At 39.3% G+C, this 15,996-nt stretch overlaps 1 protein-coding gene across 1 annotated transcript in view; it reads right to left on the bottom strand.

The window, feature by feature from the left end:
* The window catches only part of LOC121872849 (serine/threonine-protein phosphatase 6 regulatory subunit 3-B-like), an 80,933-nt gene extending 68,094 nt beyond the window's left edge, over positions 1–12,839 (bottom strand). Inside the window, exons 1-3 of the mRNA XM_042375899.1 lie at positions 12,464–12,839; positions 3,482–3,551; positions 1,498–1,577 (exon numbers count right to left, since the gene is read on the bottom strand). Coding sequence (XP_042231833.1) covers positions 1,498–1,577; positions 3,482–3,541 — 140 coding nt within the window. The 5' untranslated portion in view covers positions 3,542–3,551; positions 12,464–12,839. The remainder of the gene's footprint in view (positions 1–1,497; positions 1,578–3,481; positions 3,552–12,463) is intronic.
* Positions 12,840–15,996: the final 3,157 nt, after the last annotated feature.

The following is a 15,996-nucleotide window of genomic DNA, read 5'->3' on the forward strand; positions in this document are numbered from 1 at the left end:
ACTCCAAATTTTTTACATATAGTATAGTAAAACCTCCCGAAGTTAGACTATACAGTATAGGGCTCAAGCTAGTCTGACTTATCCGAAAGTCCGACTTACGTGACTCCACCGAAATTTTGGCCACCATTTTGCTGAGAAATCACATCCAAAAACTAAATTAAAGTTAACAATACTGTACATATTTATAATGTACTTACATTGTAGCAGATAAATTTTGAGATTGTTGTTGAACACAAATCTTGATGAATCTTTGAATTGGAGGACAAAGGGAGGTCGCTTAAACTTACTTTACTGTAGTTTCACTTATATTTATCTGTACAAGTACGCTTAAAACTAGGATATGTTTCTTGGTTTAATCACTGTTGGAATCAAGGTGGCAGATGGGGGTTACCACCAATTCTGACTCTGAGGTGTACAGGTAGGGCGAGTGAGGCAGACCCACAGGCCCAATTCTGATTAAAGGAGTCTTACTATACACAGTGGCTAATATTGATGACCAACCTGCCGACATGTTCTTTGTTTTGATGTTTATTTTCTTATAATACAGTACAGTATTTTCATCAATGAGTTATGATATGATAATTATTTCTTTGGAAAATGATTCGTTTGGTAGATAATACTGTAATTAGGCACCTAAGCGTGCACTACTTTGCCTTCTTGGTGGTAATGTCTATGAGCCATACAGTCCACAAAAACATAAAATTATACCATATCATAGTACAGTAGGTTCTTTCTGTTTAATATGCCGGGGAGCGGAGTCCCATGGCTGGGAAGTTTGGTAAGGTTAGGAAGGTTTCTTTGGTTAGGTTGTTAAGGTCTTCTAACAACGCTTCTGCTGCTTGTTTTTCTTATCAACTAAGGTTAGGTTAAGTTTAATTTTAAAATAACCACCTTTTAACACATCTGCCAAAACTACGAGTGTCCACTATAAAACACAGTGCAATTACGGCATTTTTAATATCATTTTGTATGAAAAATGCGTGGCGGATCAGTCATCAATAATTACCTACTGTATATACAGAACAGTACAGTAATCCTTTTTTAAATAGTACAGTATTGTGTTATGCAAACCTTGTTATGTATATTAGGATTTTTAAAAGTCATGTGATGACAAACTATGAATGATTTAAGTTTTACTGTACTGTACAGTAGAGTGCAATACAGTGCAGTGCAGTACAATACAGTAGAGTGCAATACAGTACAGTACAGTGCAGTACAGTGCAATTCAGTACAGTGCAATACAGTGCAGTACAGTACTGGTTAATGTTTGGAAGATATTCAATAATGGTTCTACTTCATTAGCGACTGTACAAATTTGGTAACTCTTCCACTCTTTCTTGTGCACACACATTGATCATTTAAATCTTTGACTCTTCATAATTAAAATGTAAAATATATTAAGTATAAGGAAGTGATGCCATACATATGATGAAGCTAAATGTAATAGCAAAGTGAGATTTGTCTATATGAAAAGTACAATAAACACTTTGTACTTACAAGTCAATAAGTTTTCTATTCTGTGCTTTACACTCTTGAAGGAGTTCCTCCTCATCCATAAGCTCTGACAATGTAACATCCTGAAGAGAAGAAGAAAATGTTGGCCACATTACACTCTAAAACTCTTGTATTGTATTGTTAGCCTAGAGCAAGGAGTACTGTACACCCAACTACAGGTTGTACCTCTCTAGTCCGGCAACCTCGGGACCTGACCGGTGCCGGACCATGGAAATTCACCCTTTTCCTGGACAGATAGTGACTTGCGCTTATGTTAGCACCACTTTCACTGCTTCGTGGTCTCTTTGAAGACATATTGAAGGGTTAAATGTCATACAGTAGCTTCTCAAATTTCGCAAGTTTTTAATTCAACGTTTTTTATTTGGACACAAAAAAAAAATACATAATTTAAAATTTTGACGGTGGAAACTCGAATTTCGACGGGTTTGAGCGGTCCGCCAACGTTTAGGCGTGCACATTCATGTAAACAGTGTCATTTCTCTTATGTACAAAAGATTCATTATTGTTTATTACTGAATGTCTTTTTTATTTAATTAATGTTTATGTGTGCAAAATGAGCAATACAATTCATTAATAATACGTAGAATATTAAAACACACGAGGAAATGAGACAGCATTGTTTTCGTTAATGTTTACAAAACCAGTGACTGATTGGTTCTACATATAAAACAAGAAAATAAGACCCTGGTTGTAGCTGTAGTAAAATTAATGTAAAAATTAATATGGTTGTTTGAAGTAATGTTATTTAATGTTAACAAATTAAACATATATAAGTAGATAACCATTAATGTTAAAGAAAAAAGTGAGATCGCGTATGTAAGTGCGCACATGTGAAAACATATCGTCATTACTCTACATAAGAATATGAAAGCAACACTTATTAATGTTCATATATATTGAAGGGTTAAATGTTGTACTCTGTATAGACAAACAGAGAGAGAGAGCCAAACTGCCGGATGTAAACAAACCTTAATTTCCTGCGGCTTTGTTGTTTTTTTTTTTTTACGGGGATTAGCCCACCCGGGCACAGGTCACTAACCTACATTGAAGCCTGAGGGGCGAAAATGTAATACTCCTGTAATAATAATAATAATAATAATAATAATAATAATAATAATAATAATAATAATAATAATAATTCAGATAAGCAAAAAAAAAAAAAGCTGCCTATCTACCTATTGGGCAAACTAAAATCGTTCCGGACCACAGAATGCCAGACTAGAGAGGTACAACCTGTATATCTTTCTTTTTTTACACACAAACAGTGAGAATGATTGTCAAGTCTTGGAATAAAAGCTGTCCTGAAAAGGACACATATTATGACAGACCAACATGTGTAAAATCTACAATGTGTTAGACTCACATCATACCTTTGCTTTCAACAGTTACAGTACAATATATAATGATATAGTACCTGTACAACAAAAAGTGTACATGATAGTAATAGTGTCAAGAGAGTGAAATGAGCACTACAGTATACATATATGAGTACAGTACAGTGCCAAGAGAGTTAAGTGAGTACGGTACTAGTGGAGTAAATTACAGTACAGTAGTACACAGGACCACTACATCTCTGATAATAATGTTTAAAACAATTTAAGACAAATTTAACAATTTACAAAATTACATTATAAAATACACATATGATGTTGAGACAGTATGGAGACAAGGATAAAACTATTTTAAAAATAGAATTAAATTGACAGCTGATAAACAAGAATATGTAATAATTAGGTAGAGTACTGTATTTAAGTTAGAGAATAACAGTTGTTAGACAAGGATATAGTGTTTAACTCCTTCACTTCAGGGATGCCACTATTATATGGCTAACACAAGACACAGTACAGTATTCAGCACAGAAAGGACCCCATACACAAGGGGTTAAGAAAGAGTAGGAGAAGAATGACAAGATAAAGGTGGTAAAAATGTGATAGATATGGTTAAAGAATTTATAAATAATACTTACTTCTTTTTGTAGAAGAGTCTCAATCTGGGCAGAGGAGCCAAAATTGTACTTCCAAAACATCTTGTTTCACCTAAAATTAAATCATCATACTGTATTAAAAGTTAATGTTATACTTAACCCCCAAACAAATATGATAAAATAACCCATATACAGTATTATATGTACTGTATCAGATACAGTGCATACCATATTCTTAACTGCACACAATCAACTAAGGATACAGGGTACATGGGTAAAAGCACAACTATTTTGTTGGAGAAAAATCTGGATAAGGATCAAACTAAAGTACTATGTTTTGACCTATATAGTATGGCTAATGTGGTGGATCCTGAAGGTGTACAGTACAATAGAGTACTGGAGGTGCACAACTACTGTACATCGTCATCGATGTCTCACACATTTCGCTGTTCATTTTGACCAAACTTTAATTTTCACAAAGCATATTATATTAACTTGCCGGTAAAAATTGCCATTATATTTGGAATCTTTACAATGCAAAGAGGTTTTTGGATAGACAAAGTAATGGTACAGTATTTATTTACTGAAGAAGGTCCAGTCTGTCCTGATCAGAGTACAGGTACAGTACTGTACACTTACTCAGTTTATCTATTCACTTCCAACTACAATTCCCATTAGCTACATAATCTGTGTCTAATCAAATTACTGTACTGTATACTGCATCCAATTAAAGCAAAAATTTAATTCACACTTTGTGCCCCACAAATGATCTTGACGTTGTGAAGACACTCAGCCACTTACTGAACCAACCCTAACTTGTTTGTAGAGGTAACTCTCCAAAGAGTAAGATTCACCTACAGTGGCTACAATACTGCACTGTACTGTAGATCCTTACATAAATAGTTGGGAAATTTTTAATACTTTTGGGTGAATGATGTTAGAACTTAGTGGCAGCTGAAATGCTGTAAATAATGTGCTCAGTTGTATCATCACGATTATTTATGATATTTCTCGTGTGTGTGTGTGTGTGTGTGTGTGAACCATTCAGTAACACCTGTCAGCAACAAGGATCCAGGAAGGAAGTTCTTGACATCATCCACATTTCTCCCTTATTTTTGCATACAGGTAACACAGTAATAAACAAATTTGTTAAAATAAATACTATACAAAAAACATTTATTTTTAATAAAAACACCAATAAATATTCAGTGGTTTACAAGAAGTACAGTACATGTACAAGCATTTATGTAGTACAGGTAGCTACAATCATTGTACAGTACTGTACAGGAAGTGCTTACATCAATTAATTTTGTTTACATAGATATGAGCCATACAACACAGAGCTTAACTAGGTCTCCTTATGATCTACAACACACATAATAAAATTATCCTTTCCTCATGTTACGGTATATTTTAGGGTTTACACACATTATATAATGCTGTCTTATGAAGTACTATATGTACAGTATTGGAACCCATGTTAGCTGCAGCTACTTGAAACAAAAAAGTAGATATCAGGAACACATCCACTTTCTTAATACGTACTGTACTATTACGACACTCCTGTCGCCGCTTACCCAGCTTCCACCGCTGGTTACCAGCACCTAAGTCATATGTAAAGAAGCAGTAGATATCTCGCAAGTACTGTATCGTCAAATTACCACTGACTGTCCCGCCAGTCTCTGGTAATTTCCCGACGTTCGGTATCAGTGGACAGACAAAACAACAGGTATTTAGATTTCCACCAGGTTACAGAAACACACTTGTGAACTGTAGTCTTCTTTAATTATCAGTTAATCTTCACAAAACTGTTCACAGGGTATATCTTCACAGCTGAACTTCTCACTTGGAATATTAATAGTCAGCACAGTACCAGTGAACAATTCCTTAGTATTTTCACTTTATATCACTCACAACTATTTCACAATACTTGCACAGAAATTATCTTTAGTTATCACTTGGCTTGTACTTCACACACTGCAGAAATGATCGCCTGACTTAACAAGGCCGCATACTACTGCTTATATACCTCATCAGACATCCCTAGCACAACCCAGACAGGTCTGGGAAGTCAAAAAACTTCTACTCTGACCGAGGCTTACAATGAAAAGTAAATACTGTAATAACAAAAATAATTTAATACATTTTAGAAAATTCTTACATAAGAAGTGCATCAATATACTATATGCAGGAAAATCTCCCAAAACTTGCCAAAATAACTGCTGCTTGGAATAGAAAACAATCAAAACAACTACAGTAGTTCACAAAAATTATAATACCAAATTATGCCTCAGCATAACAGTACAGTATAGTACTGCATACAGAACTGTACTGCAGTGATATACTGTACTTTTACCTGCAATTTTTTGGTGAACTGTAGCAAAACTGTGCAATACTGTATATAATATGACCATTTTTATTATCCACATACAGTACATGTACAGTATATACAGTACAGTATGCACAATTTAAAAAAATTCACCTGCAGTAGAACTTGGAAGACAGTGTAAAGTACTGTCTAGTACAGAACAGTACAACGTTAACTAATGTTTTAAATCCTAACTGCAGGATTTAAGAATCCAATATCTCTTAAGTTTGGACCATTATTGGTGAAAACAAAAAGTGTTAACATTAAGAAATATAAATGTTATCTGTTCTGGGGCTTGATAGCTAAGAGGTAACAGCCACAAAAATGTATTTAGGCCTGTGGGGGGCCCATGTAGTCCTTCAGCACCATACTAATGTACAGTACTTAATTTTAGTAACAAACCCACAAGCAAATTTTTATTCTGGGGACTGGTACAGTAACATGATTGAACAGTACATATAACCTAAAACTAAAAAGCCATATTAAAAAAAATAACACTGATTACTGTGGGCCAAGAACATAGGAAATATATTGTTCCCTTAAACTTCAGGGTAAGACAACATATCCTAGCTTATAGAACCCCCCCCCCCCCAATGCTGTCAACTACATACAACGGAAAAAACTAACTAATCAATGCCATAATAAATATAAACTTAAAGAAGGTAGTTTGGTAATACTGGAGTAGATGACTAACACCAGAAGGAGCTGTTCAATTTCGTTCATTTTTCCCACAGTTGTTCTTTGGATGGTAGCAAGTAATAAAAATTGGAACATTATTGTTTCAGTCATCCACATATTTGGAAGTTTAAATTATGTTTTTTCGAATGTCCTTGATGTGTTTTGAACGATTCTGACTTTCATTTCTACTGGATATCACTACTTTTTAAACTATCCCCACCCCCCCCCATCCAAAGAATATGGGGTACCCCCAGTGGGAACATGGGGTTTTGGGTGGAGGGAAAAACACAAAAAGTAGTAATTTGTGATAGAAATGAAGGTCAGAATCGTTGAAACACATCAAAACCCAATTTCATTTCTAACCTAACCTAACATAACCCAACCTAAACCTAATCTAACCAGTAAAAATCACTCACAGCATTGCTATACACATAATGCAGCATAGTAACCAACAAATAAACACACAGGAGCTCTCTTGGACAGTAGTAACTTAGTATCCTAACACTGGATGACCGAAATGATAATAGAACCATTAAAACAATACTGTACATATATTTTTTAATTTTAAGTACAGCACTGTATCTATTTAGATTTTTTTAGTTTTTCTCTATCTACTACCATAAATTATCTGTAGTGGGAGGGGTATGAAGGATGATGTTCAATGTGGTGTAAAACATGGTGAAAACTGATCATAGGGCACTAAAATGATGTCTCTTCGTACTTTGTATGAGAAGAAATTAATTCGTTATTTCCCGTAAATATTACTAAAAATCTGCCGCTGTTGGTGCTTGTTGTCATCTGCTCTGTGTTTGTTTATGCTCGGACCGAGCGACCCACTTGTCCACAAAAAAAGGAAAATTACACAACACCACTTCATGAAAATTGCTTTCACTGGTACCAGAGTAAGTACTTTCTGTTTAGTATGATGGGGGTGGGGAAGTTAGGTGAGGTTAGATAGGTTCTATTAAGTTCTGTGCATTGTTGTATCAATTTTATTACTTTCTATCATCCACAGAAAATGTGGAAAAAATAACATAATCGAACAACACCTTCTAGTGTTTGCCATCTGCTCCGGTATAACCTTTAATTATTTATGCTCCATCTCCCTACATGCACTGTACAGCACAGTACAGTATAGTATATAAATCAATATAGAGTTTTGTGGTTGACCTTTTCTGAATCTTAACCAAGTTAGGAGCCACGACAGTAAGAGTTAAAGAGCCAAACAAGTATTAGTTATGAGCCAATATAGCCACAACAACAGTAAGAGCCACAACAACAGTAAGGAGCCACAACAACATTAGTAGGAAGCCAAAACAACAGAACAGTAAGAGCCAGCAACAGTAGGGAGCCAAAACAACAGTAAGAGCCACAATAACAACAGGGAATTATTTATGAGCTGCCACCAACCAAATCTCAGGAATTTTGAATTTTATCTTTACAATCAATACAGTATTACTCCGCTTTACGCGGTTTCACTTTCCGCGATGCCTCGCCAGAACCGAACTTTCACTTTCCGCGGTTCATCTACCCATATATGCGCAGAGTGTCTGGCTCGACGCTATTTTTAGATTCGCCCCACCCGCCTGCTACCGCCTCCTCCCCCCTACGCCTGGGCAAGCCGCGCGGTAAGGTTGCGCAGTGCATGTCTCTGTTGCGTTATCACTGAAGTCATATGACGTATCGGACTGTGATTGGCCATGCATCCCTACCTCCCTCTGCTGCTAGCTGTAATTGGTTTAAAGTAATATGACGTGTCCACCCGGGGGAGGGAGGGCGGGAGGAAAGACGACGCTTGACCTAGCCGAGGCAGTTTCATCCCTCCAGGCCACACCGTGTATACGTGCATCCATTGTTCTGTGAAATGGCTTCCGCCGGACCACCACCACCAGAGAGAAACCTTTCCTTACCTGGACCCAGCCGCCCTAAGCTACGAAGTGAAATACCAGATCATTCAAGATTTGGAGAAAGGAACACGTCAAGCTGATCTCGCGCGCCAGCATGGAGTGAACGAATCTATGATTCATACTATTAAGAAGGATGCAGCCAAGATCAAAGAGCACATGAAAATCACAAAGTCTGCAGGTGCTTCAATGATCAAGTATTGCCAGAACAAGGTGCTGCTAAAGGTGGAAAATTTGCTGGTGAGTTACTCGATTCGTCAGGCGCGACGCAACATGGCGGTGGACACGCGATCCGTTCAAGAGTACGCACATGAACTGTACGCAGCAGTGTCACGTAAGATGGGAATTGCAGAGCCCAAAACCTTCAATGCTTCCTCTGGTTGGCTGCATAGGTTTAAGAAGAGGAACAATATCACCAACATCAACATTGGTGGTGAAGAAGCGAGTGCTGACCGTGTGGCGGCTAGAGATTTTCCTCCGTTCTTACGTGAGGTTATGGAGGAAGGGCAGTTCACTGACGACCAGGTGTTCAACATGGACGAATCCGGCCTTTTTTGGAAAAAGCTGCCTACCAAGACCTTCGTTGTCCAGTCTGCCAGCAAGGTTCGGGGTTGGAAGTTGCAGAAGGAGCGCATCACCGTCCTCTTTACCACCAATGCCTCCGGTACCTGTAAACCAAAGTTATCGGTGATTCACACAGCCCGCAAGCCGCACGCCTACAAGAATATGGACATGAACAAGCTTAATGCCCACTGGCTAACCGCACGTAAGGCGTGGATGTTCTCTGCTCTGTCCCTCTCCTGGTTTGACGACTGTTTCGTTCCAGACGTCAAGAAATTCTGCGAGCAACAGAATGTTCCATTCAACATTTTGTTGCTCCTTAACAACGCACCAACATAAAAGTGGTCTTCCTTCCTCCCAACACTATGTCATTAATCCAGCCCATGGACCAGGAGTTGATCTGCAATGTTAAAGCTGCATACTCGGCAAAGAAATTCAAGCTCCTGAACGACTCTACCAACACCAAGGATGAGTTGCGTAAGCTGGGTGACACCGACAGCGAGAGTAAAAGCGATGAGGACAAGGAACAAGAGGTGGTGACTCAAGAAGTTCTCGTCAAACAGTTTTGGAAGAAATTTAACGTCAAACAAGCTGTAGACTTCTTGGTGGGGGCATGGGATCAGCTGTCTATTGCTACGATTCGTCACGCATGGAGGCATGTGTTGCATGGCATACCAGGTGAGAGGAGTCAACATGTGACTGGTGAGGTTCAGTCTGTGACAGTGGCATTGGACCTTGCAAGAGAAGCTGCGCACAGTATTACAGCTGAAGGCTTCTCCGAGACCACCAACGAAGACATCCTGGAGGTGATCAGAGATCCTGAAATGACTGCCGACGAGATGTTGGAAGATGATCACGTCAGTGAAGAGGAAGATGGTGCGTCAATCTCCGAAGAACACAAGTTAACGCATACCGTAGTCATATTAAGGGTGCCATCGAGTGTGCAGAAAAATTGAAGCTCTTCCTTTCCAACGACAATGACGATGACCGCTATGAAGTCTTCCATACCCGGCTGGTGCAGGCTATGGAGCCGTAAATCAAGGTGTATCAAGACAACATCAACACTAGCCGTCAAAAAAGCATTACCGAGTTCTTCGCCCGCAACCCACCACAGCCAGCCAGAGCCAGTGATAGTGACAGTGAAGGTGAAGGTGACTTTGAGGGGTTTGTCAGGGAGGCCCTGACAACTATAACGGATAGTGATGGTGATTCACCTGGTGATGGTGATTCACCTGAGGGCCAGTAATCTGCCCTCTGCCTTGGAACCAGCCTCCATCCCCGTATGCCGACCCATCTCTTCTACTAACGTAAGTGTTACACCTAACTTTTAGTTTTCCTAACCTAACCTTTATTTTTCCTAACTTAACCTTTATTTTTCCTAACCTAACCTCTTCTATATTACTTGTTTGTGCATACCATCATAAAGTTAAGATAAAATTTTTACTACAACATAGTCGTGTGTTGTCAAAAAGTGGAGTTTGGGGGTCGGGCCAGTCTCTATTGGAATTAATCCCATATGTTCTGTTGTTCACTTTACGCGGATTTCACTTTCCGCGGTACCCTGTGGGTTCAATTGATCGCGTAAATCGGGGTACCACTGTAGTTTAAATAATTCTAAGTCACTTTTCTTCTATAACGTTTCTCTCACATATGACCTATAATTTTGGGACGGGGGGGGTTAGGTTTGGAGGCTAGAATTGAATTGAATTGAATTATAACAATTTATTTAGCCAGAAAAATACAGATACAGAGTGGATAATAATTACAATATTAACATGGCTGAGCCAGTTGAGAACCTGAGCTCTCTTTGAGGAAGTTAGGTTCAGTTAAGTTGGTTAAGTCAGGTCATTTGCGAGAGAAAATAAATTGAAAGTGCCTTGGAATAGTTTAAACTATTAATTGCAAAAATAAAATTCCCGAGATTTTAATTATGTCCTCCATTATACACTGACCAGAGTCACAACAACAATAAGAACTTTTTTACTTTTATCCTATTGCCACTGAATGGCTCGTTGCCACTTGGGCGGTCAGTTACATCTCTGTTACACACTGTTGGCAAGAACTAGGCATGCACCGGCTCCTGAATGTACCTGAACCTGCTCCAGTGTTGGTCAAGTCTGGTCTTGAAAGAGCTCACACTCGCAGAGCCGTCTTAACCGGTCCAACTAATTACCCAAATGAACCCAAATGTACCCAAATGTAGCCACAATGAAGTCATATGATGGTCCTACAAGCGTAAATCGGGCTGTGAATCACTTCTCGATTATTATTTGATGTTATAAAGTCACAAAAAATTGGTAAACTTAATTTAATCTGAGTTGTGTTAGGTTAGGTTAGGTACATGCACTCGATCTATTAACTCAGATTAAATGAACTTTACCAATTTTTTGTGACTTCGTGACACCAAATACTAGTCGAGAAGTGATTGGAAGTCCGATTTATTCTTGTAGGACCATCATTTGACTTCATTGTGGCTACATTTGGATTCATTTGGGTAATTAGTCGGACCGGTCTTAACGCATGGGCACTCTAGGCAGCTGCCCAGGGCCCCATGATTTTAGGAGCCCTGTGAATAGAGCACACCACTACTAAATTAATGAGTAGGTTATGATGCACCTAATGAAGTACATAAGGTTGCTGGGCCTGTCGAAGTCAGCCACCAAACCTCAGAGAATAATCTAGATTTAAGACATAGAAAAATTTAACAACCTTGTATCCATAGGAAGAAAAAATAGGAAATTTACTAAACCATTACAGAACAAATCACCATGTAGCAAACGTTTGTGTTGAACAGTTATTGCTCTACCAATTAATGATATGTTTAAACGTTTGTGTTATTCAACGTACCAATTAATTATATGTTTAATTTTACTGAAAGTTCTAGTTTTCATTTGAGTGGGTGGGTGGGTAGGGGCCCGAGGACATTGCTTAGTCCAGGGCCTACAATGAGTCATCACAACAGTAAGAGCCACAACAGCAACAGTAAGAGCCACAACACAACAGCACAACAGTAAGAGCCACAACAGCAACAGTAAGAGCCACAACACAACAGTAGAGCCAGTAAGAGCCACAACACAACAGTAAGAGCCACAACACAACAGTACAACACAACAGTAAGAGCCACAACAATGAAGAGCCACAACAGTAAGAGCCACAACACAACAGTAAGAGCCACAACACCACACACAACAGTAAGACCCACAACACACAACAGTAAGAGCCACAACACAACAGTAAGAGCCACAACACAACAGTAAGAGCTACAACACAACAGTAAGAGCCACAACACAACAGTAAGAGCCACAACACAACAGTAAGAGCCACAACACAACAGTAAGAGCCACAACACAACAGTAAGAGCCACAACAGCAACAGTAAGAGTCACAACAGTAAGAGCCACAACAGTAAGAGCCACAACACAACAGTAAGAGCCACAACAGCAACAGTAAGAGTCACAACAGTAAGAGCCACAACAGTAAGAGCCACAACACAACAGTAAGAGCCACAACTCACCTGGATATGAAGATCGTGCTCATATTACACCAATGATGAGATACGGAGCAGCTATTGTAGAGGTAATTGAGCCTTAATGGTGTAGTAGAAGAGACAACTAGAGGAGATAATAACGTCCTCCTCAGGTACTGTAGAGACAACTATGGTGATAATAACGCCCTCCTCAGGTGCTGTCTCACTTTTTTACCTTTCTACTACCTTTCCGGCTTATTTTTCTCCCACATCTGTGCTTGACTGAGTTCTTCACACACTACCGTAAGCTTCTACACATTTAAAGTATGGATAAAGGGTTAGAAATGTGAGTAATAATAGGAAGAGTGTTATCGAGCCGCCGCCGCCGTGTCACAAACAAACAGTTCAGATGATGCAAAATGGCGCACCGACCACAGTAAATACTTCACCACTTACTACTACACCTCTCACATACACCTCCTTCTGGTGCAACAATTATCTTTTGTAGTTACCTTATATCACTTGTTTTGATATAGTAATACAAGGCCGTCTATCATTATTAATTAATGAGAATATTTATCAGATGTGTTCATTAAATATCTACATATTATGTAATATTTATTCTTGCACGTAATGACAATATATTATTAAAAAAAATAATTAAGATATTTACTATATCTGTTACTATATATATAATATATACGTGAGTTTTTATAAGAAGAATTACAGCACCTGTAGGTAAAGTATTTCCTTCATAATACAACGTAGTCAACTAACTCCTATAATTATTCAATATTTTTTTCCTATTTCATTCAATACTAGTTTGCATTATTATTTATACTTAGTGACTCAGATTTGAGCTCACACATAATTATTGCGTACGTACACTCCTTTATCCTCTTGTCAGCCTTTTTCGTTACTTTTGGTTTAATTTTTAATTTTTGTCGTCTTCGCCACTGATCGACTCGCTAGCCGCCCGGGCTATCGGTCACGTCTCTGTCACACACTGTTGGCAAGTACTGGGCATGCACCAGCTCCTGAATGTACCTGAACCTGCTCCAGTGTTGGTCAAGTCTGGTCTTGAAAGAGCTCACACTGGGTGCCGTCACAACACTCTCTGGTAGATTGTTCCAAGAGTTTACAACTCTCACTCCGAAAAAGTTTGCCCTCACAGTTTTCTGGACTTGCGGCTTCTTCAATCTTGAGCTGTGACCCCTTGTGGGGCGAGCGTCCGCCAGCTCCAAGTAAGGACACTCAACTGAGTAGTGCCCCCTGAGATGCTTATACACCTCAACTAGGTCCCCCCTTGCCCGTCTGTAGTATAAGCTGGGCAAGTTCAGGCGCTCCAATCTCTCTGGGTAGCTGAGGTGCCGAAGTGCAGGCACCAGTCTGGTGGCCCTCCTTTGAACATTTTCAACCAACTGACAGTCCTTAGCATATCTCGGGGACCAGACGGGGTGACAGCACTCCAGATGGGGAAGCACTTCACTCTTGAAGATCGTTACGAGGGACGTTCTTATAAGACCAAATAATTTATTTGCCTGATTTACCTTCTCGCAATGGCCCGAGAACTTCAGCTCATTGTCAACATACACACCGAGGTCCTTCTCACATTCAGTCTCAAATACTGTAGTGAAGTTTCTTTATCCCGTTGGGACATATGATACGCCTCCTTACCGTTGGTACATCCCAGGTGCATCCTCTTACACTTCGTGCCATTGAATCTCAGCAGCCATTTCTTCGACCATTCTTGGAGCTCACAGAGGTCCTTCTGCAGCTCTTTACAGTCCGCATGGTTCTTGATTTTCCGAAATAACTTGGCGTCATCGGCAAACATTTGTGTGGAGGAGCGTACAACGTCAGGCATGTCATTTATGAAACAAACAAACAACAGCGGGCCCAATACACTGCCCTGTGGTACCCCACTTGTGACAGGTACAGATAATGATTCTGTGCCATTAATCACCACACACTGCTTGCAGTCATGTAGAAAGTCTTCTATCCACGCTAGGATATTTCCTCGAATTCCGTACCTTTTGAGTTTGATTTTCAGCCTTTCATGGGGTACACTGTCGAAAGTCTTGGCAAACTCTAGGTATATATTGTCGATATTACCACCTCGTGCCAGATTATGGTTCCAAATATCTAATACCTTGAGCAATTGTGTTAAGCAGGAACGCCCCGGCATAAAACCGTGTTGGCAATCCTGTACAAGGTTGTTTCATATTAGATGTTCCATCGCGACATCTCTGATAATACTCTCAAGTACAGTAAAAGTCCAAAAATCCGGATGCCAGAAATCCGGACCACCCGAGAAACCGGACTTTTCGAAAACTCAAACTAAACTTTTATTTATTTATTTATGATTTTTATTTAATTTTTTTAGCTGGCTTTTGTGTGTATGTGTGCATGCGCGAGCGCCACAGCTGCACAGCGACAACAAGCGACCACGCGGTCGCCACTTTAAAACGAGCAATCAAACTGTGACAACGTATGTAATTTTGAGTCCTACTCTTTCCATTTACAGAGTACTGTACAAGCCCATAATAATGGGCTCGTTGTGTGAAGAGAAAGAAGAACACGTTGAAATTGAGTGACAAACTTGAAATAATTAAGAAACTAGAACGTGGTGTGAGCAATACTGTTCTAAAGGAAACATACGACATTGGAAAGTCTACAATTTATGATATAAAAAAGGCAAAGAATAAAATTTTAGAATTCACAGCTTTATCTTTAAAACTGCTCATTTTGATAAATGAACCATGCTATATTTGCGAATGAATAAACTATCAAAATGTACCTGTTCATCTCTTCTTTATTTCTCCTGAAATTTGAATTTTAAAAGTACTGCCTGAGAATCCGGAAAATCCGAAAATCCGGACCGACCCAATCCCAAGCAGTCCGGATTTTTGGACATCTACTGTACTGTACTTTACATATTATGCTCGTCAGGCTCATTGGTCTATAGTTGTTCGTGGAGTGACGATCGCCCTTCTTGAAGATAGGACTCGCATAAGCCACTTTCCAATCACTGGGAACCTTTTTGTTCATCTAGGCATTTACAAAACAGGATCTTCAGGGCCTCGGCAAGCTCGTTGCACAACTCTCTTATGGACCTTTAGCTTTGACAATTTATTTCTAATACCCTCTTTTGTGAACACAATGCGGGTCAGTGCTGTTTCGAACCATAAGTCCTCAAACGCAGGAAGGTTAATCGCATCCTCTCTTGTGAACACCGAGGAAAAGAAGCTGTTCAATGCCTCGGCTTTATCCTGGTCAGAATCTGCGTAACTACCACCTTCAAGCCTCAGGTCTGATACTCCGACTCGCATTTTTTATTTTGACTTTGCATAGCAATAAAACACCTTTGGGTTTGACTTGACCTCGCTTACAACCAGCTTCTGGAACTCCTTTTCAGTCCTTCTACACTCTACCTTTGCTTGGTTTCTGGCTCTTGCATACATCCTCCTGTCTTGCTCATCGTTTGACCCAACCCACGTCTTGAATTTCTGGGTTTTCTTCTTTACTTTGTCGACCTCCGCATGGTTCATGTGTAGGGATCCCCTTGTATTCCTAGAGGC

The sequence above is a fragment of the Homarus americanus genome, unplaced genomic scaffold (assembly GCF_018991925.1).
Source record: "Homarus americanus isolate GMGI-L3 unplaced genomic scaffold, GMGI_Hamer_2.0 scaffold11022, whole genome shotgun sequence".
NCBI classification, from domain to species: domain Eukaryota; kingdom Metazoa; phylum Arthropoda; class Malacostraca; order Decapoda; family Nephropidae; genus Homarus; species Homarus americanus.